This window comes from Onychostruthus taczanowskii, unplaced genomic scaffold (assembly GCF_017590055.1).
Source record: "Onychostruthus taczanowskii isolate IOZ18803 unplaced genomic scaffold, ASM1759005v1 scaffold138, whole genome shotgun sequence".
Lineage (NCBI taxonomy): Eukaryota > Metazoa > Chordata > Aves > Passeriformes > Passeridae > Onychostruthus > Onychostruthus taczanowskii.
Genome location: NW_024498551.1, coordinates 24,627 through 46,047, shown reverse-complemented (window position 1 = coordinate 46,047; position 21,421 = coordinate 24,627). Strand labels below are relative to the sequence as shown.

The 21,421-nt window shown below is 50.1% G+C and overlaps 2 protein-coding genes across 2 annotated transcripts in view; one reads left to right on the top strand and one right to left on the bottom strand.

Moving 5' to 3' along the window:
- The window catches only part of LOC121332146 (GON-4-like protein), a 52,927-nt gene extending 43,605 nt beyond the window's left edge, over window positions 1–9,322 (bottom strand). The window contains exons 1-5 of the mRNA XM_041397281.1: window positions 9,001–9,322; window positions 6,445–6,609; window positions 4,628–4,824; window positions 692–766; window positions 229–279 (exon numbers count right to left, since the gene is read on the bottom strand). Of these exons, the coding sequence (XP_041253215.1) occupies window positions 229–279; window positions 692–766; window positions 4,628–4,824; window positions 6,445–6,609; window positions 9,001–9,241 (729 nt within the window). The 5' untranslated portion in view covers window positions 9,242–9,322. The remainder of the gene's footprint in view (window positions 1–228; window positions 280–691; window positions 767–4,627; window positions 4,825–6,444; window positions 6,610–9,000) is intronic.
- Window positions 9,323–9,354: 32 nt separating this feature from the next.
- Window positions 9,355–19,836, top strand: SYT11 (synaptotagmin 11). Its single transcript, XM_041397208.1, has 4 exons — window positions 9,355–9,814; window positions 13,794–14,611; window positions 16,369–16,492; window positions 18,270–19,836. The coding sequence occupies exons 1-4, from the start codon at window positions 9,781–9,783 to the stop codon at window positions 18,578–18,580; spliced, it is 1,287 nt and encodes a 428-aa protein (XP_041253142.1). The 5' UTR covers window positions 9,355–9,780; the 3' UTR covers window positions 18,581–19,836.
- Window positions 19,837–21,421: the final 1,585 nt, after the last annotated feature.

The following is a 21,421-nucleotide window of genomic DNA, read 5'->3' as shown; positions in this document are numbered from 1 at the left end:
CCCTGCACCCAGCCCAAAGCTCCCTGAGCTCCCCTGGGGAAGAACCTTCCCCAGACCCAGCCCAAAGCTCCCTGGGCTCCTCGGGGTGAAGAACCTTCCCTGCACCCAGCCCAAACCTCCCTGGGCCCCTCTGGTGAAGAACCTTACCCAGACCCAGCCCAAAGCTCCCTGCACAGCTCCAGCCCTGCCCTGGGTGCTGGCCCTGGCACTCAGAGCAGATTTACTCACCCCTCCTTTCTCCACCACCTCCTTCAGCTTGGAACGAGTCATTTTGGGCTCCTGAGAGTTGAAAACAAAACAATAGCAATAAATTCAGTCCTTTGCTTAGGGACAGGCTTTTCCCCAGCAGCTCTTCACTGTTACTAAAGTACCATGAGTAAAGTTTAGCTTACTATGAAGCTTTTCTCTTCTTTAAAATTCATTACCTTTATATTCACTGCCTTTAAATTAATTACCTTTCAGACATCACCAGTGTGACCTCAACAACAACTCCTCCCATTTCTGTTTTATAATTTACTACTCACTTCATCCAGGTGGCAAATCTGATAATGAAACCTAATTACTCTAAAGTTTTTATAAATTTTATAAATTCCTTTTTTGTTCTACCTCTTCTCCCCACATTCCCATTATGGCCCAGGAAGGCATTTGGAACAACAAAAATAAAACAAACTTGAGCAAGATTTTGACTTACAAACAAAGGAATATCTTCTGTCTCACTGATGGCTGCTTTCACCATGGCCACCACGTGTTCATTTGTGATCACCTCCTAAAGGAACACACAAAACCAGGATGTTTAGCAAAGAGAAACAGACAAAACAACAAATGTTGGAATAAACTACCTGGAAATACAATGGGGAAACACTCAGTGTACAACAGGCTTTGTAATTACACTGCAGCAAAATGATTGTTCAGAGATCAGACAGTAAAATTTAAATTAATTCATTTTAAAATAAATGCATTAATTAAATTTTTAATGTAAATAAATTAAGTAATTTAAAATCTAAATCACAGCAGTGATTCAAACATTTGCACCACATTCTCTGTGAATGGTACCCAGCAGGGAGAAAGAAAATAACCAAAACAAAAGCCCAGACCAGTTTCCCTGGTATCAGTAACCAGCCAAATGTGCTGATCCCAGGCACAGGAGGAATGCTGCTGTGGAGCTGCAAGAGAAAAACTCAATCTTGATTACACTCCAATCTTTCAGCACTCACAGGCTCCCAAATCTCTGGAGAAAGTCTGGATGCTTCCCAGTGTGGAATGTGTGAATCTCTGGAGGAAGTCTGGAATAATATCCAGTATGAATTATGTGAATCTATGGAGAAAGTCTGGAATAATTTCCAGTATGGAATATGTGAATCTTTGGAGGAAGTCTGGAATGATATGCAGTGTGGAATGTGTGAATCTATGGAGAAAATATGGAATGATACCCAGTATGGAATATGTAAATCTCTGGAACACTTTCCAGTATGGAATATGTGAATCTCTGGAGGAAGTCTGGAATGATATCCAGTGTGGAATGTGTGAATCTATGGAGAAAGTGTGGAATACTTTCCAGTATGGAATATGTGAATGTCTGGAATAATATCCAGTAAGGAATATGTGAACCCCTGGAGAAAGTCTGGAATGATACCCAGTATGGAATATGTAAATCTCTGGAACACTTTCCAGTATGGAATATGTGAATCTCTGGAGGAAGTCTGGAATGATATCCAGTCTTTAAAACATTTCCCTGCTGCATTCCAGAAAATTTGAGAGGAACAGGGGAAGGCAGGAGAGAATCCAATCCCATTTTCTGCTTGCCCCATGAGGCTCCAGGGAAGGCAGGTGGCTCTGAGGGACCTCCAGTCCCCCCCCAGCAGCACATGATACAGAAATTAATTAATTTGGGGCACTTGCAGAGAATCCACTGGTGAATCTGCCTGGAAGAGCCATGGCAGTGCCCAGGATGTCTGCCACAAAAAGGGAAAGTGCCTGAGATTACCTGGATTTGAGCAGTTCTGGCTGCAGGGAAAGGAAAATTTTGATTTTTGATAAATACTATTGCTCTCCAGATCATATTTTGGGATGAACTGAAAAGGCTCAAGAGAGGTGCAGAGTTAGAGATTCACTCCAAAGCTGTGACAGCACAAATATTCTTCTGGCAGCTCCTCTCTGAGGGTTGTGTGATGGACATTAACCCAAAGTGATGCATTTCTGTCAGCACCACTAGAATTCCACCAGAATCCCATGAGGAAACAGCTCGTTCAAAAAAGGAAACAGAGTTCACAGCCTACACCTGCTCACGTGGCCCAGGAGGATCATTTCAGTTCAGTTATTCCTGCTGCAGCTGCCCAGGAAAAGCAGGAGAGGCCCAACAGCTTTGCTCCAGGTGGGTGGCAGGGACACCAGCAGCCCCCAGCCCCACAGGTTCAGTCACTGGATTCCCTCTGGACAGGTTTATTGGCAGGGATCAGGATGTGGGGGGTTTTTTTGGCTTCCTTTTTCTGCCTCTGTTGAGCACTGGAGATGGTATTTCATGCTCAGACTCGGGTGTTTATTATTTTTTACCTGTGTTACAGTCTCACAGCTGTGAGTTCTGCAGCCTTTCATTAACCAGGCACAAAATGGTTAACTAGCTCTTGTTACAAGGTCTTTTAAGGCTGAACTATCCAGTTAAGGGATGACACCTAAATTATTTTCACTTTTAAGCCAATAACTGATCACTCAAAGTCCACAGGGTGGACTTTTCTGTCCAATTAAAAAATACCACCCAAACCCATGGAGAAGGAAAAGGGGAGGAAGAAGAAGGAGAACCAGAAGGAGGAACCAGAAGGAGGAGAAGGAACCAGAAGGAGAAGGAGAAGGAACCAGAAGGAGGAGAAGGAACCAGAAGGAGGAGAAGGAACCAGAAGGAGAAGAAGAAGAAAGAACCAGAAGGAGGAGAAGGAACCAGAAGGAGGAGAAGGAACCAGAAGGAGAAGAAGAAGAACCAGGAGGAGGAGAAGGAGAAGGAACCAGAAGGAGAAGAAGAAGAAACCAGAAGAAGAACCAGCCTCCACCCTAAACCCTCCATCTTGCTTCATATTTATGTCTATATTCTAAAACCCCAAACCCTAAGTTTTCCCCCCTGTGACATTCCACCCTTCTAACCAAACTCCACACCCATAACCCCGGTGCCATCACTCCATTTTAGAGGCCTTCTCCACGGCCTCAGCTCAAATGCAGTGCTCTCCTGGGAGCCAGAGTCTGTCAGCACAGAAAGCCTCAACTCCTCAGCATCCAGAACTCCAGGCACGGATTCTGCTGAGCAAGACAGAGGAGCCCAAGGGCCAGCAGCCCTCCCAGTGCCCCACTCACGTGCAGGATGTTCCTGACGTTGACCACGGTCAGGTTGTGCTGCTTGGCTCCGTCCTCCAGGGTGCGGTCCAGGGACTCGTCCAGTTTGATGTCGCAGGACAAGGAGCCCTCTTCTTCCTGGCTTTTCCCTTCTCTCTTGCGTTTGGTTGCCTTCCTCCTCCTCTTCCTCCTCTCCACGTCCTCCCCGTCCTGCTCCTCTGAAAATCAGCAGAAATGGAACCTAAAAACCTCGGCTGCTTCGCGTCCGGCCCGTGGTGAGAGGATGAGTTTGGAATAAACACAAACCAGAATTCTGCAGAAAACTTGCAAAGATTCCCCTTGCAAGATTCTCCTTGCAAAGATTCCCCTTGCAAGACTCTCCTTGCACAGATTCCCTTTGCAAGATTCTTGCAAAGGGCTCCCCTTGCAAGGCTCCCCTTGCAAAGATTCTCCTTGCAAGACTTTCTGTGCAAAGACTCCCTTTGCAGGATTCTCCTTGCAAAGATTCCCCTTGCAAGACTCTCCTTGCACAGATTCCCTTTGCAAGATTCTTCTTGCAAAGGCTCCCCTTGCAAAGATTCTCCTTGCAAGACTTTCTGTGCAAAGACTCCCTTTGCAGGATTCTCCTTGCAAAGATTCCCCTTGCAAGACTCTCCTTGCACAGATTCCCCTTGCAATGATTCCTTTGGCAAGATTCTTCTTGCAAAGACTCCCCTTGCAAGATTCTCCTTGCAAAGATTCCCCTTGCAAGACTCTCCTTGCACAGATTCCCATTGCAGGATTCTCCTTGCAATGATTTCTTTTGCAAGATTCTTCCAGCAAAGGTTCCCCTTGCAAGATTCTCCTTGCAAAGGAGAAGGAGAAGGAACCAGAAGGAGAAGAAGAAGAACCAGGAGGAGGAGAAGGAGAAGGAACCAGAAGGAGAAGAAGAAGAACCAGGAGGAGGAGAAGGAGAAGGAACCAGAAGGAGAAGAAGAAGAAACCAGAAGGAGAAGAAGAACCAGCCTCCACCCTAAACCCTCCATCTTGCTTCATATTTATGTCTATACTCTAAAACCCCAAACCCTAAGTTTTCCCCCCTGTGACATTCCACCCTTCTAACCAAACTCCACACCCATAACCCCGGTGCCATCACTCCATTTTAGAGGCCTTCTCCACGGCCTCAGCTCAAATGCAGTGCTCTCCTGGGAGCCAGAGTCTGTCAGCACAGAAAGCCTCAACTCCTCAGCATCCAGAACTCCAGGCACGGATTCTGCTGAGCAAGACAGAGGAGCCCAAGGGCCAGCAGCCCTCCCAGTGCCCCACTCACGTGCAGGATGTTCCTGACGTTGACCACGGTCAGGTTGTGCTGCTTGGCTCCGTCCTCCAGGGTGCGGTCCAGGGACTCGTCCAGTTTGATGTCGCAGGACAAGGAGCCCTCTTCTTCCTGGCTTTTCCCTTCTCTCTTGCGTTTGGTTGCCTTCCTCCTCCTCTTCCTCCTCTCCACGTCCTCCCCGTCCTGCTCCTCTGAAAATCAGCAGAAATGGAACCTAAAAACCTCGGCTGCTTCGCGTCCGGCCCGTGGTGAGAGGATGAGTTTGGAATAAACACAAACCAGAATTCTGCAGAAAACTTGCAAAGATTCCCCTTGCAAGATTCTCCTTGCAAAGATTCCCCTTGCAAGACTCTCCTTGCACAGATTCCCTTTGCAAGATTCTTGCAAAGGGCTCCCCTTGCAAGGCTCCCCTTGCAAAGATTCTCCTTGCAAGACTTTCTGTGCAAAGACTCCCTTTGCAGGATTCTCCTTGCAAAGATTCCCCTTGCAAGACTCTCCTTGCACAGATTCCCCTTGCAATGATTCCTTTGGCAAGATTCTTCTTGCAAAGACTCCCCTTGCAAGATTCTCCTTGCAAAGATTCCCCTTGCAAAGATACTTCTTGCAAAAAAATCTCCTTGCACAGGCTCTCCTTGCAAGATTCCTGCAAAAATTCCCCTTGCAAGACTCTCCTTGCACAGATTCTCCTTGCACAGACTCCTTGCAAGATTTTCCTTGCAAAAATTCCCCTTGCAAAAATTCCCCTTGTACAGATTCTCCTTGCAAAGATTCCCCTTGCAAGATTCTCCTTGCAGGACCCTCCTTGCAAATAATCCCCTTGCAAGACCCTTCTTCCAAAGGTTCTTGCAAGACCTTTCTTGCAAAGGTTCTCCTTGCACAGACTCTCCATGCAAAGACTCCCTGCACAGATTCTCCTTGCACAGACTCCTTGCAAGATTTTCCCTTGCAAGATTCTCCTTGCAAAAATTCCCCTTGTACAGATTCTCCTTGCAAAGATTCCCCTTGCAAGATTCTCCTTGCAGGACCCTCCTTGCAAATAATCCCCTTGCAAGACCCTTCTTCCAAAGGTTCTTGCAAGACCTTTCTTGCAAAGGTTCTCCTTGCACAGACTCTCCATGCAAAGATTGCCCTTGCAAAGATTCTTCTTGCACAAATTCCCCTTGCAAATTCCCCAATTTGCAAAGACCCTCCTTGCAAAGATTCCTCTTGCACAGATTCCCCTTGCAGGACCCTCCTTGCAAAGATTCCCTTTGCAAAAATTCCCCTTGCAAAGATTCCCTGCAAAATTCCTGCCAGAAACATCAGAACTTCCCTCAGCTGATGCAAGAGCACCCAAACAGAAACAGCCACGAGAGCTACAAAGTCTTGTGAGTGATGGATTCCAGTTCTGCAGGGCCTGAGTTACTCGAGCACACCAAGGTCATGCAGCTGCCACCTCCTCCAGAATGATTTCTAAAATGGCCTCAGCAGCCTTTTTACACCTTTAATAATGCTGTAAACTCCAGGTACCACACAGCAAGAACAGTTTCCAGGACTTAAAAAGTGTTTTCCTGCTTTGTTGAGTCTGAGAAAGAAAAGAATCTTCATTTTCTCTGAAGCAGAGCAGGGATTTTTTAGTAGCCAAAAACTGCAGAGATCAACTCCAGCAAGTTCCACTGAATTATGGAGCACAAGATGAAAATTAAAAACAAAACCCTGCACCTACACAGCCCCCACCATCTTCACAATTCCAGAGTTTGCTGTATCAGTCAGATTCATCCAAACCAGCCCCAAACCCAAATTTTCCTCATCACTCTGCTGGGAGCACTCACCAGCTCTGGAGCTCTTTGGTGGCTTCATGGTGGTGGGATTTCTGGCAGCAGAAACCTGCAGGGAGCTTCTCCCTGGAGACTCTGGCACTGCAGCAGGGTTTTCACCTGGATACAGATCCCTCTGAGAGCTCACTTCCACCTCTGTGTACAGCTTGGGGATTTTCCCTGCAAACAGAACACCCAGCTGCAGGCAGACACACCAGAGCAAAGACAACACACCAAAGTGTGTGCTCCACCTTATAAATTAATTTCCCATTGAATTTGCCATTCAAACACATCAAACCAACATCAGCCACAGGTGTGATGCAGCTCCATCCTGCTGGAAACAGCCCCCTTAAATTAATTGTGTATTAATTTCCCATTAATTTACCACTCAAACACATCAAACCAACATCAGCACAGGGCAGCAGCAGCCCCATCCTACTGGAAACAGCCCCCCTATATTAATTTATTTATTTCCTACTGTATTTCCCAATCAAGCACATCAAACTAGCATCAGCACAGGGCAGCAGCAGCCCCATCCTGCTAGAAACAGCCCCCCTAAATTAATTTTTTATTAATTTCCCATTGCCCTTGCCATTCAAACACATCAAAGCAACATCAGCCATAGGTGTGATGCAGCTGCACAGGGCAGCAGCAGCCCCATCCTACTGGAAACAGCCCCCCTATATTAATTTATTTATTTCCTACTGTATTTCCCAATCAAGCACATCAAACTAGCATCAGCACAGGGCAGCAGCAGCCCCATCCTGCTGGAAACAGCCCCCCTAAATTAATTTTTTATTTATTTTCCATTGCATTTGCCATTCAAACACATCAAACCAACATCAGCCATAGGTGTGATGCAGCTCCATCCTGCTGGAAACAGCCCCCTTAAATTAATTTTTTATTAATTTCCCATTGCACTTGCCATTCAAGCACATCAAACCAACATCAGCACAGGGCAGCAGCAGCCCCATCCTGCTAGAAACAGCCCCCCTAAATTAATTTATTTATTTCCCATAGAATTTGCCATTCAAACACATCAAACCAACATCAGCCACAGGTGTGATGCAGCCCCATCCTGCTGGGAACAGCCCCCCTAAATTAATTTTTTATTTATTTCCCATTGCATTTGCCATTCAAGCACATCAAACCAACATCAGCACAGGGCAGCAGCAGCCCCATCCTGCTAGAAACAGCCCCCCTAAATTAATTTATTTATTTCCCACTGAATTTGTCATTCAAACATATCAAACCAACATCACCCATAGGTGTGATGCAGCTCCATCCTGCTGGAAACAGCCCCCTTAAATTAATTTTTCATTCATTTCCCATTCAAACACATCAAACCAACATCACCCATAGGTGTGATGCAGCTCCATCCTGCTGGAAACAGCCCCCTTAAATTAATTTTTTATTCATTTCCCATTCATTTCCCATTCAAACACATCAAACCAGCATCAGCACAGGGCAGCAGCAGCCCCATCCTGCAGGGAACAGCCCCAGGCACAGAGATCCCACTCCAGCTCTTTGCTCTCTCACTATCAGCTGGGCACAGCCACGCTCAAACCCAGCCCTGTCACATCAGCCAACTGCCAGAACCTGGAGATGTCTCCAAAACGTGTTTGCAGTCCCTGCTGTCCAAGTGCTCCTGCCACAGGAGGGGCAGGCACAGCCAGGGCTCATTCCCAGCTGGAGCAGCAGCCCTGGGATGAATTTCCATGGTCACCCCGGGCTAATGAGCCCACATGGCTGCAGGGGTGGCTGCAAACCCTCCAAACCTTTCCCCTCCTGCTCTGGGCAAAGCCACAGCCAAGGAAACAGCTGGGAACTGCCCCACTCCACCTCCTTCCCTGCCACAGGCTCAGCTTTCAGTCACATCAGGGAGCTCAGCACAGCAGCACGAGGGGCAGAGGTGATTCCCACGGGGAATCACAGAGGGGCACCTGTACCACCCTGCCCAGGCAGGGCACAGCCAGGCAGGGCACAGCCAGGTGGCTCTGGCTGCCCAGGCAGGGCACAGCCAGGCTGCTCAGGGCTGGCACTGCCCAGGGCAGCAGCTCTGCCTCCTGGGCAGGGGCAGCTCCTGGGCTCAGGCCCTGCCCGTGGCTCTGGGCAGAGCTGGGGCACAGTGGGACAGACACAGGGACACACTGGGGACAGATGGGGACAGACAGAGGGACACAGGAACAGCCAGGGACACTCAGGGACACTCAGAGCCCCCCAGGTTCCCCCAGGGGTGGTCCCTCTCAGCCGGGCCCCCCTCAGCTGAGCAGCCCCAGCTCCCCCAGCCTGTCCCTGTGACAGAGATGCTCCAGTCCCCGCACCCCCGGCCTCACGGGGGCTAAGAAACACCCACGGAGCCTTTCCCACACAATCCCAGAACGGTTCGTGTGGGGAGGGAACACAAATCCCATCCCAGCCCTGCCACGGCAGGGACACCTTCCACCTGGACACTGCCCGGCATGAGAAAACAGCGGGAAAACCTCATTTTCACTTTAATCTGTAACACTTCCTGAGGGAGAAAAAATAAAAACCAAACCAAAACAAACACAAACCCGCCCCTCCCGGTACCTTCCGCCGCCGCCGGGCTGCCGGGCCCCGCGGGCGGCTCCTGCCCGGGGCTCGGGGCCGCTCTGCCGGGGGTTTTCCTCCCGCTCTTCGGCGAGGCCTCCCCGGGCCCTCTCCCCGCGGGCCTGGCGGAGCCGCCTCCATCGGGCAGCTCCGCGTCCTCCCCGCGCTCCCGCGGGCTGGGCGGCCCCGCCGCCGCCGCTCTGCGCTTCTTGCAGGGCAGCATCTTCAGCGCCAGCGCCATGGCGGCTCCAGGGCCGCTCCGGTGCCGCTCCGGGCCCGCTCGGGCCGCCCGGTGCCGCCGGTGCCGCTGAGGGCCGCCCGCCGTCCAGGAAGCGGAAGCGCCCCGCTCTCGCCCCGCGCATGCGCGACCGGGGCCGGTCCCTGAGGGGGTCCCGGTGAGGCGGGGCCGGGGTGGGGGGGGCCACCGAGCGCGGTCACCGCCATCTTCGCTGGGCGCCGCCGCCGCGGCCCGTCACACACACAGAGACACGCTCCCACACCGCGCTGCCCGCCGCCAGCCCCCGCTGCCGTGCTGCAGCACAGCGCTCCGCCCGCTGCTGCCGTTGTCTCCCGGTGGGAGCGGGGCTCGCACGCAGCCGGGCACACGCCCCGCGGCTCCGGAGCCCCGGCAGTTGCCGAGTCACCGCCGGGCGGGGCCGCGGGCGGGGCGGGGCCGGGCGGGGCGGGCGCCGCAGCGGGAGCAGCCGGCAGCTCCTGCATCCCGGCCGCCAGCATCCTCCGCTCCGGGCCCCGCTCCCGCGGGGCGGCCTCGGCGGGGCCATGGCCGAGATCACCAGCGTCCACCCCGGCTTCGGTGAGTGCGGCCCGGCCGTCCCAGTGGAGCGCCGAGAGGCGCCCCCGGGGCCGGGCCGTGCGCTGTGCGCCGCTGCGGCCCCTCAGCATCGCCCGGTCCCTCAGCATCCCCCGGTCCCTCCGCACCCCGCGGCCCCTCGGCATCGCCCGGTCCCTCAGCATCGCCCGGCCCCTCAGCATCCTCCGGCCCCTCCGCACCCCGCGGCCCCTCGGCATCGCCCGGTCCCTCAGCATCGCCCGGCCCCGGCCCCTCCGCACCCCGCGGTCCCTCAGCATCGCCCGGCCCCTCAGCGCCTCTCGGCCCCTCAGCATCCCCCGGTCCCTCCGCCCTCGAGGCCGGGCCGTGCGCGGCGAATTCGGCCCCGCTGTGGCCGCTCGGGGATGGGAGCGCCGCTGCGGGGCCTCCACACGCCACAGCCCCTCAGCATCCCCCAGCCCCTCAGCATCCCGCAGCCCCTCAGCATCCCCCAGCCCCTCAGCATCGCCCGGCCCCGTCCCCTCAGCATCTCTCGGCCCCTCAGCGTCTCTCGGCCCCTCAGCATCGCCCGGCCCCGTCCCCTCAGCATCCCGCGGCCCCTCAGCATCCCCCAGCCCCTCAGTATCTCCCGGTCCCGGCCCCTCAGCATCCCGCGGCCCCTCCGCCCCCGCGATGCCGCTCCCGCCGCGGCCTCCGCCGCTGGGCCGGTGCCAGCGCTCGGCCGCGCTGGCGGGGCCGGTGCCGGCGGTCGCAGGCGGAGCGGGCCCGGTGGCAGGTGCAGCCCGGGCCGATGACGTGATGTCTGTGCCGGGCCGCGCCGCGCCCCGGCCTTTGTTCGCGCTGCCCGGGGCGGCTGCGGCACCGGCGCCACCAGGCGGGGCTGCCCGGGCCACCGGGGGATGCTCGGGGGCGGGCAGGGGGAACCGCTACCGGGAGCGCCGCGGGGGCGGTGGAGAAGCTGCGAAGTCGCTGAGCCCCGTGCGGGGCCAGCCCGGCGGCGGCGGGCCCAGAACCGCTGGGGTTGGGATGGTTTTGGGGCAGAGAACCGCTGAGGTTTGGGATGGTTTTGGGGCTCAGAACTGCTGGGGTTGGGGATGGCTTTGGCACCCAGAACTGCTGGATGATTTTAGGGCCCAAAACCGGTGAGGTTTGGGATGGTTTTAAGGCTCAGAACTGCTGGGTTTGGGATGGTTTTGGGGCTCAGAACCGCTGGGTTTGGGATGATTTTAGGGCCCAAAACCGGTGAGGTTTGGGATGGTTTTAAGGCTCAGAACTGCTGGGTTTGGGATGATTTTAGGGCCCAAAACCGGTGAGGTTTGGGATGGTTTTGGGGCTCAGAACTGCTGGGGTTTGGGATGGCTTTGGCACCCAGAACCAGTGAGGTTTGGGGTGGTTTTGGGTCTCAGAACCATTAGGGCTTGGTTTCAGCCAGGACAAGGGGAATTGTGAGTAACTGAGGCATGAACAAGCACTGGATGAGATGATATTCAGGGTTGAAATAATATTCAGAGTTGAAATAATTTTTAGATTTATGGAGAGAAAAGATGTATTTGGTGCTTTCTGGGTGCTGCTTCTGTAATTGTTCCATCAGAGGTGCAAGAAATGAAGGTGCAAGAGTTGATCCTGTGAGGACACAATAGGAACAAAACACACACCAAGAATGAGAATAAAAGAATAAGAATAAGAACAAGAATAAGAATAAGAATGGGGTGTCAGCATTTTTTTTACACATCCACCAAATTCTTCTAAGCTGAGTTGTCTCCAATAAAGATCATTTGCCTCATATCAAAGAGGGAACATTAAATAACAGACTGAAGTTGGGTTTTTGGGGCGGTGTTTTGTCAATATTATGAATTTTTCTTGCTTTATTTAACTCAGTCCCAGGCTCTGCAGTGAGACCTGGGCCAGGTTTCTCTGTGGACTCAGCCAGAGATTCCAGCTGCAGCTCAGAAGGGTTTCTGTCTAGCTAAAAATGTTTTTTCCAGTTTTGGGAGCAGGCAAAATAATTTTCCCTGGGTCTGTCAGGTGCTCAGCTTACAGCCTGTTAGCCTCAGTAAATGGTGATGTGGGAAGAACAGAGAAAATCCAAACTCATGGTGCTCTCTGCAGCTTCAAGGATGAGGTTAGAAGATTATTTCCTCCTGACTGTGGTACAGAATGAAGAGGAAAACGAGCCAAGTTCACATTTTTTAAAATCAGCTGTCTCATTTGGGTGCTGCCACGATTGTCATGCCAAGGGTTTTGGTAAGGGAGTGATTTGGACAATTTGTGGAAGAAATAAACATAGGGTTAGAGGGCTTTTTGGTTTTTTATTTGTTTGTTTGCTGGCTTCCAAAAAATAAAATAAAGTGGCTTTAAAACCAGGAATACAAAAATAATTTACATGAAATTTAAACCTTCCTAAAACCTCCCACCACAAAACTGAAGAGAGCAAAAAATCTCCTCCTGTTCCTCCCCTTTTCAGACTGAACAGCCCCAGTTGTTTTTGCCTTGGTCAAACTTCTCCAAAGTCATCCATCAGCAAATGAGCAAATCAAAATGAACAGTTTTTAGGGGTTTTTTTAAATTTTTTTAATTATTATTCTGCCTTGCCATTGCTGATTAACACAGTTGGCATAAAATCTAGCAAATATCAGATAATCCCTAAATCCAAGGCCAGGATTTTCTGTCTCTTGGTTTGGATTTTCACGGGAGATTTCATCCACAAAGGCCAAGGGCAAAACAACCATTTCAGGGCAAAGGGATATTTTAAAAATGGTTAATGAAGGATATCTCAAATCCAGCACTATGGCCGTATTTATTACTCCCTCCCTGTTGTGGAAACAGAATTGTGTAACGTTCCTGAACAGGGCATTAAAAAAATAAAAGAAAATGCTTCCTGCAGATCAAGAGGCAGCGTTCCTATGGAGATGCTGGTGATGCAGGAGCTGGGTTTGGCAAGATAAGGCAATCAACAGTTTGAGCTCCTTAGCTCAGGGAACAGGTCAGGCATGCCTCAGGAGTGTGAGAATAAATTTAGAGATGGGAGTGATGTCTGGGGAGGCTGTGACAGGCAGATCCCAGAATTAGGAGTGTGACAGCAGTGTGTGGATCTGCAGCCAGGTGTGCTGCTCCTCACTGCCTTCCACAGATGTGTCCCTCGTGGTGGCAGGACAGAGATCATGGAACAGGTCAGGCATGCCTCAGGAGTGTGAGAAATAAATTTTGGGGAGGCTGTGACAGGCAGATCCCAGAATTAAAACTGTGACAGCAGCGTGTGGAGCTGCAGCCAGCTGTGCTGCCTTGTCTTCCCACAGATGTGTCCCTCGTGGTGGCAGGACACAGATCCTTACTTAGGTCATGGAAAACAGGTCAGGCATGCCTTAGGAGTGTGAAAAGTAAATTTAGAGATAGCAGTGATGTCTGGGGAGGCTGTGACAGGCAGATCCCAGAATTAAAAGCAGGAGTGTGTAGGTCTGCAAGGCTGCTCCTCACTGCCTTCCACAGATGTGTCCCTCATGGTGGCAGGACACAGATAGCTCATGGAACAGGTCAGGCATGCCTTAGGAGTGTGAGACACGAATTTTGGGGAAGCTGTGACAGGCAGATCCCAGAATTAAAACTGTGACAGCAGCGTGTGGAGCTGCAGCCAGCTGTGCTGTGTCTTCCCGCAGATGTGTCCCTCATGGTGGCAGGACAGAGATCCTTACTTAGCTCATGGAAAACAGGTCAGGCATGCCTTAGGAGTGTGAGACACGAATTTTGGGGAAGCTGTGACAGGCAGATCCCAGAATTAAAAGCAGGAGTGTGTGGAGCTGCAGCCAGCTGTGCTGTGTCTTCCCGCAGATGTGTCCCTCATGGTGGCAGGACAGAGATCCTTACTTAGCTCATGGAAAACAGGTCAGGCATGCCTTAGGAGTGTGAGACACGAATTTTGGGGAAGCTGTGACAGGCAGATCCCAGAATTAAAAGCAGGAGTGTGCAGATCTGCAAGGCTGCTCCTCACTGCCTTGTCTTCCCACAGATGTGTCCCCCGTGGTGGCAGGACTCATTGGAGCCACTGTGCTGGTGGTTTCTGTCTCAGTCACAGTCTTTGTGTGGACATGCTGTCACCAGCAAGCAGAAAAGAAGCACAAAACCCCCCCCTACAAATTCATTCACATGCTGAAAGGCATCAGCATCTACCCGGAGACCTTGAGCAACAAGAAGAAAATCAACCGCATCCGGAGAGACAAGAGCGGCACGGCCAAGGAGGGGGGCAGCAGGGGCAACCTGCTGCTGGATGCTGCTGAGGCTGGCCTGGGGGACCCCAACAAAGCTCCAGGTGGACCCCCCCAGGTCGACCAGCTCCCCATCAAAGTCGATTACGGAGATGAACTCAGCCCGGATCAAAGCCTCACTCCGGGAGGGAGTAAAACCTCCTCTCCCTCTTCCCCCGGTGACGACGTCACGCTGGGAGACCTGACCTTCTCGGTGGACTACAACTTCCCCAAAAAGGCCCTGGTGGTCACCATCCAGGAGGCCCACGGGCTGCCAGTGATGGATGAGCACACCCAGAGCTCTGACCCCTACATCAAGATGACAATTCTGCCCGACAAGAGGCACCGCGTGAAGACCCGCGTGCTGCGCAAGACCCTGGAGCCCGTTTTTGACGAGACCTTCACCTTCTACGGCATCCCCTACAGCCAGCTGCAGGACCTGGTGCTGCACTTCCTGGTGCTCAGCTTCGACCGCTTCTCCCGGGATGATGTCATTGGGGAGGTGATGGTGCCCCTTGCAGGGGTGGATCCCAGCACTGGCAAGGTGCAGCTCACCAGGGAGATCCTCAAGAGGAACATACAGGTGAGCACGGTCACCCTGCTGCCTCGCTGGGTCACTCTGTGGTCTGTGTTTGACCCCAGAGATTCTGATCTGGGAGCCTCAGATCAGGAATGATGCACATCCCCAGCCACAAATTCTGGTTTTCCCCCAAATTCATATTTTTGGTGTGATACATCCGCCTTTCACGGGTGGATCCCAGCACTGGCAAGGTGCAGCTCACCAGGGAGATCCTCAAAAGGAACATACAAGTAAATATCTTCTGTGTTTGGTGACTCTTTGGCCTGTGTTTGTCCACAGAGATTTTGATCTGGAAGCCTCAGATCAGGAATGATGCAGATGCCCAGCCATAAATTCTGTTTTTTCCCCAAATTCATATTTTTGGTGTGATACATCCACCTTTCAGGGGTGGGTCCCAGCACTGGGAAGGTCCAGCTGACCAGGGAGATCCTCAAAAGGAACATACAAGTAAATCTCTTCTATGTTGGGTGTCTCTTTGCCCTGTGTTTGACCCCAGAGATTCTGATCTGGAAGCCTCAGATCAGGTATGATGCAGATGCCCAACCATAAATTCTGGTTTTTCCCCAAATTCATATTTTTGGTGTGATACATCCACCTTTCACGGGTGGATCCCAGCACAGGGAAGGTCCAGCTGACCAGGGAGATCCTCAAAAGGAACATACAAGTAAATCTCTTCTATGTTGGGTGACTCTTTGCCCTGTGTTTGACCCCAGAGATTCTGATCTGGAAGCCTCAGATCAGGAATGATGCAGATGCCCAGCCATAAATTCTGGTTTTTCCCCAAATTCATATTTTTGGTATGATACCCTCAGATCAGGAATGATGCAGATGCCCAGCCATAAATTCTGTTTTTTCCCCAAATTCATATTTTTGGTGTAATACATCCACCTTTCAGGGGTGGGTCCCAGCACTGGGAAGGTCCAGCTGACCAGGGAGATCCTCAAAAGGAACATGTGAGTGTGTTCACCCTTCTTCCATGATGAAGAAGGGTGACTCCTTGGCCTGTGTTTGATCCCAGAGCTTTTGATCTGGAAGCCTCATTGGTTTAACCAGCAGGAATAATGCAAATCCTCAGCCATAAATTCTGGATTTTGCACAAATGCATATTTTTGGTGTGATATGGCTGTGTTTGACCCCAGAGCTTTTGATCCAGGAGCCTCCATGTTTTACAAGCAGGAATAATGCAGATCCTCAGCCATGAAACCACAAAAAATCCGTGGAATTTGAGCTCCTAAACCCCTCAGAGCCCCCACGGCAGCCTTGGTGAGACCTTCAGGACACTCCTGAAGAGAGGCTCAGCTGCTGAAGATCCACAAAGGAATTTGAGCTCCCAAACCCCTCGGAGCCCTTTGGTAACAGATCCCCCAAAATCAGTGGAATTTGAGCTCCTAACTCCCTCAGAACCCCAAAGGGAGCCCTGGTGAGACTTCCAGCAGTCTCCTGGAGAGCCTGAGGGGCTCTTTGTGAAGATCCACCAAAAAATCCGTGGAATTTACGCTCCTAAAGCCCTGAGATCCCCCAAGGCAGCCTTGGCCTCTCCTCTCTCAGAAGCTCCCACCAAGTTTTCCCCTCCTAGAAATGCAGATTTCCTTGCTTGGGGATGCCCCAGCTGTGGGATGAACACTTCCCCTTCTGCAGCTGAGACACCTGGGGCTCATTTCCCAACTTTTCAAGCATTTCACACGAGGGGAGGAAGCTCTGGGGACCTCCCTGTGTGGAAGAGCAGCCTTGCTCAGGAGCTGTGTGTGTTTCTCTGGCAGAAGTGCATCAGCAGAGGGGAGCTGCAGGTGTCCCTGTCCTACCAGCCCGTGGCACAGAGGATGACTGTGGTGGTGCTGAAGGCCAGGCACTTGCCAAAGATGGACATCACTGGCCTCTCAGGTAGAAGCTATTTTCTCCACCTTTGAAAAGCACAAATCCCCCAAATTCTCTTTTCCTTTGTTTTAGCTGGAGATTTTGGCTGTGTATATATATATTTTCCTCAAATTCTTCTTAAGGGTTTTGGGTTGCTCTGAGTGCTCCATCACTCAGCTGTGATGGAGCTCCTAAACCCCTCAGGTCCCCCAAGGCAGCCTTGGTGAGACCTTCAGGACACTCCTGAAGAGCCTGAGGGGCTCACTTGGTGAAGATCCACAAAAAATCAGTGGAATTTGAGCTCCTAAACCCCTCAGAATTCCTGAAGGGCCTGGAGGATTCCTGAGGGAGCTGGAAAAGGGATGGAGAATTTCTGTGGGAGCTGGGAAAGGAGAAAAGGAGTCTCAGGGGAATTTCTGGCTCTGCACAACCCCTGCCAGGAGGGGACAGCTGAGGGGGGTCAAGTTCTGCTGCCAAAAGTTCTGGTTTTGGGTGTTTTTGTTCTTGCTGTGCTGTTTGAAGAGAGGAGAGCAGCTGTTCTGCCTTTGCTGTTCCAGTGGTTTTCCCACTCCTCAATCCCCTTGGCAAATTCTCCTTCAGGATTGTGGGGAAATGGTTGGGATCAAATTCAGGTTCTGTAACTGAGAGCAAACCTAGTCCTGGTTTTGCAGGGACTCAGAGGCAGTGCACAACAGGCTGAGTTATTGTAGGCCTTACATTTCACTCTTCAAGGACAGAAAAAAGAAAAAACTGTGCTTGTGTAGTCTCCAAGCACAGGATAAAATCTGCAGTGATGTTCTACCTGCAGATTCTTGTGACTAACACTTTATTTATATGATCTTTGTGTTATGCACATTTTACAGCCCATTTCAGCTGGGAAAAAAAAAAAAAAAAAAAAAAAAAAAAAAAAGGGCCTTCAAAACTTGTGTGGAATGAAAAGAAAAAAAAATCCCTCAGTGCCTGGTGCTCTGCAGATTCTTGTGACTAACACTTTATTTATATGATCTTTGTGTTATGCACATTTTACAGCCCATTTCAGCTGGGAAAAAAAAAATAAGGGGCTTCAAAACTTGTGTGGAATGAAAAGGAAAAAAAAAAATCCCTCAGTGCCTGGTGCCTTGATTGTAATCCTCAGCAGAGTCTGCATAAAGAGCAGCTGGGGGAAAAGGGAGGCTTTGTTTTAAACTTTGTCCTTTCCCAGTACCTTCTGCTGGCAGCAAAGCGTTGCAAATGAATTAAAATCCTTTGCTGGGCTCCTGGGCGAGGGTGGGAGCTCAGGGTGGGGAGCAGAGGGGTTTGGGGTGACCCCACTGGGGCTCCCAGTGCTGCAGGGACTGGCACTGTGTGCGAGTGCCAGGCAGGGGGATCTGGGGCAGCAATCCCTCCTGGCAGCCTGGGCAGGGCCTGGCACAGGTGCCACAGCAGCTGGGGCTGCCCTGCATCCCTGGCAGTGCTGGGCAGGGCTTGGAGCACCCTGGGATGGTGGAAAATGTCCTTGCTCGTGGGGCTGGAGGAGTTTTAAAATCTATTTCAACCCAAACCATTCCATGGCTCTGTGAGAGCACTGCCCAAAAATCCCCTTGCACCTGAACTGGGGGTGAGGATCTAACTCCTGACTCCTGAGCTCCCCAATATTGGATATTTGGGATTAAATACATGCAAACAGATTTCCCAGAGCAGCTGGGGCTGCCCCTGCATCCCTGGACAGGGCTTGGAGCACCCTGGGATGGTGGAAGGTCCCAGTTCCCCCCATTTCCCCCCACCCCCCGTGCCCCGGGCCGTGTCACTGGGCCGTGTCTCCCCGCAGACCCCTACGTGAAGGTGAACGTTTACTACGGCCGCAAGCGCATCGCCAAGAAGAAGACTCACGTGAAGAAATGCACGCTGAACCCCGTGTTCAACGAGTCCTTCAGCTACGACATCCCGGCCGAGCTGCTGCCCGAGCTCAGCGTGGAGTTCCTGCTCATCAACCTGGAGCGCAGCACCAAGAACGAGCCCGTGGGCCGGCTGGTGCTGGGCAGGCACAGCGCCAGCGCCGCGGGCAGCGAGCACTGGCAGCAGCTGTGCCACGGGCCCGGCCGCGCCCTGGCGCGCTGGCACAGCCTCAGCGAGTACTGAGGGCGGCAGAGCCCCCCGGGGGGCTGCGGGCTCCCGGGGGGCTGCGGGACGCGCAGCGGCCGCGGGGGAGCCGTGGGGAACGGGCTCTGGGCGCGGAGGGGCCGCGACACTAACAGCAGTGCGCGGGGGGGAAAGGGTTAACGTTGTGCTGGGGTGGGGGGGTCTGTAGGGCACGAGATCCCGTGATAACAAATATTCATTAATGATAGGGGAAATCATTTAAAAATTGCCTTTAGTCGGTGGGGTTCTGTAGGGCACGAGATTCTGTGACAACAAATATTCATTAATGATAGGGAAAATAATTTAAAAATCATCTTTAGGTGGTGGGGTTCTGTAGGGCACGAGATTCTATTGCAAAAAATATTCATTAATGATAGGGAAAACTAATTCTAAAATTGTCTTTAGGTGGTGGGGTTCTGTAGGGCACGAGATTCTGTGATAAAAAATATTCATTAATGATAGGGAAAATAATTTAAAAATCATCTTTAGTCGATGGGGTTCTGTAGGGCACGAGATTCTGTGACAACAAATATTCATTAATTATAGGGGAAATAATTTAAAAATTGCCTTTAGGTGGTGGGGCTCTGTAGGGCACGAGATTCTATGGCAAAAAATATTCATTTGTGGTAGGGAAAATAATTTAAAAATTGCCTTTAGGTGGTGGGGCTCTGTAGGGCACGAGATTCTGTGACAAAAAATATTCATTAATGATAGGGAAAACTAATTCTAAAATTGTCTTTAGGTGGTGGGGTTCTGTAGGGCACGAGATTCTATTGCAAAAAATATTCATTAATGATAGGGAAAACTAATTCTAAAATTGTCTTTAGGTGGTGGGGTTCTGTAGGGCACGAGATTCTATGACAAAAATTCATTCATGGTAGGGAAAATAATTTTAAAGTTGTCTTTAGGTGATGGGGTTCTGTAGGGCACGGAGATTCTACAACAACAAAAATTCATTCATGGTAGGGAAAATAATTCTAAAATCATCTTTAGGTGGTGGGGTTCTGTAGGGCACGAGATTCTGTGACAAAAAGTATTCATTAATGATAGGAGAAATAATTTAAAAACCGTCTTTAGGTGGTGGGGCTCTGTAGGGCACAGAGATTCTACGACAAAAATTCATTCATGGTAGGGAAAATAATTTTAAAATTGTCCTTAGGTGGGGGGGTTCTGTAGGGCACAGAGATTCTATTAAAAAAATATTCATTAATAATAGGGAAAACTAATTTTAAAATTGTCCTTAGGTGGGGGGGTTCTGTAGGGCACGAGATTCTGTGACAAAAAATATTCATGATAGGGAACACTAATTTTAAAATTGTCCTTAGGTGGGGGGGTTCTGTAGGGCACAGAGATTCTACGACAAAAATTCATTCATGGTAGGGAAAATAATTTTAAAGTTGTCTTTAGGTGATGGGGTTCTGTAGGGCACGGAGATTCTACAACAACAAAAATTCATTCATGGTAGGGAAAATAATTCTAAAATCATCTTTAGGTGGTGGGGTTCTGTAGGGCACGAGATTCTGTGACAACAAATATTCATTAATTATAGGGGAAATAATTTAAAAATCATCTTTAGTCGATGGGGCTCTGTAGGGCACGGAGATTCTACGACAAAAATTCATTCATGGTAGGTAAAATAATTTAAAATTGTGCTTAGGTGGGGTGTTCTGTAGGGCACGAGATTCTATGATAAAAAATATTCATTAATGATAGGAAAAATAATTTTTAAATCGTCTTTAGTCGATGGGGTTCTGTAGGGCACAGAGATTCTACAACAAAAATTCATTCATGGTAGGGAAAAGAATTTAAAATTGTGATTAGGTGGGGGGGTTCTGTAGGGCACGGAGATTCTATTAAAAAAATATTCATTAATAATAGGGAAAACTAATTTTAAAATTGCCTTTAGGTGATGGGGTTCTGTAGGACACGGAGATTCTATGACAACAAATATTCATTAATGATAGGGGAAATAATTTTTAATAGTGTTCTGTGACAACAAATATTCATTAATGATAGGAAAAATAATTTTTAATAGCAGTCTCTTTAGTTGATGTGGTTCTTGCAGGGCACGAAGGTTCTATGACAAAAAGTATTCATTCATGATAGGAAAAATAATTTTAAAAAAATCGTCTTTAGTTGATGTGGTTCTGTAGGGCACGGAGAATCTACAACAACAAAAATTCATTCATGATAGGAAAAGTAATTTTTAAAATCGTCTTTAGTTGATGTGGTTCTTGCAGGGCACGAAGGTTCTATGACAAAAAGTATTCATTCATGATAGGAAAAGTAATTTTTAAAAACGTCTTTAGTTGATGGGGTTCTTGCAGGGCACTAAAATTCTACAACAACAACAACAACAAAAATAAAAGGGGAGTAAATGATAAGAAAAATAATAAAACAAAAAGGGTCTCTTTAGTCGATGTGGTTTTCAAAATCCTACAGAAAGAAAAGGTGAATAAATGATAAGGAAGAAATAATCAGAAAAAAATTGTTCTCTTTAGTTGATGTGGGTTTTGCAGGGCATTAAAATTCTACAAAAAAAAAAGAAAAGATGGGGAATAAATGATAAAATAGAGATGAATAAATGATAAGAAGGAGATCATTTTAGAACAGGTTCTCTTTAGCCGATGTGGGTTTTGCAGGGCACTAAAATCCTACAACAAGAAGAGAAATAAACCATGGGGAATAAATAACAGTAAATAAGAATTACAGAAGAAGAAATGAACACCACAAAAGGTAGCACAGACATCCATGAGTGTAATCACGCTGTTGCATGCCTGCTGCAATCGGAGCCGCTCGTGCCGTGTCCCTTGGAGCTGTGCTCGTGCCCGGCCCGGCCTC

Excerpts from the sequence above, each read along its gene's own strand:
- SYT11 (XM_041397208.1), top strand. The coding sequence starts at position 9,781 with ATGGCCGAGATCACCAGCGTCCACCCCGGCTTCG. Across the intron at positions 14,612-16,368 it reads TCCTCAAGAGGAACATACAG|AAGTGCATCAGCAGAGGGGA; the intron begins GTGAGCACGGTC and ends TTTCTCTGGCAG. Across the intron at positions 16,493-18,269 it reads CATCACTGGCCTCTCAGGTA|ACCCCTACGTGAAGGTGAAC; the intron begins GAAGCTATTTTC and ends GTCTCCCCGCAG.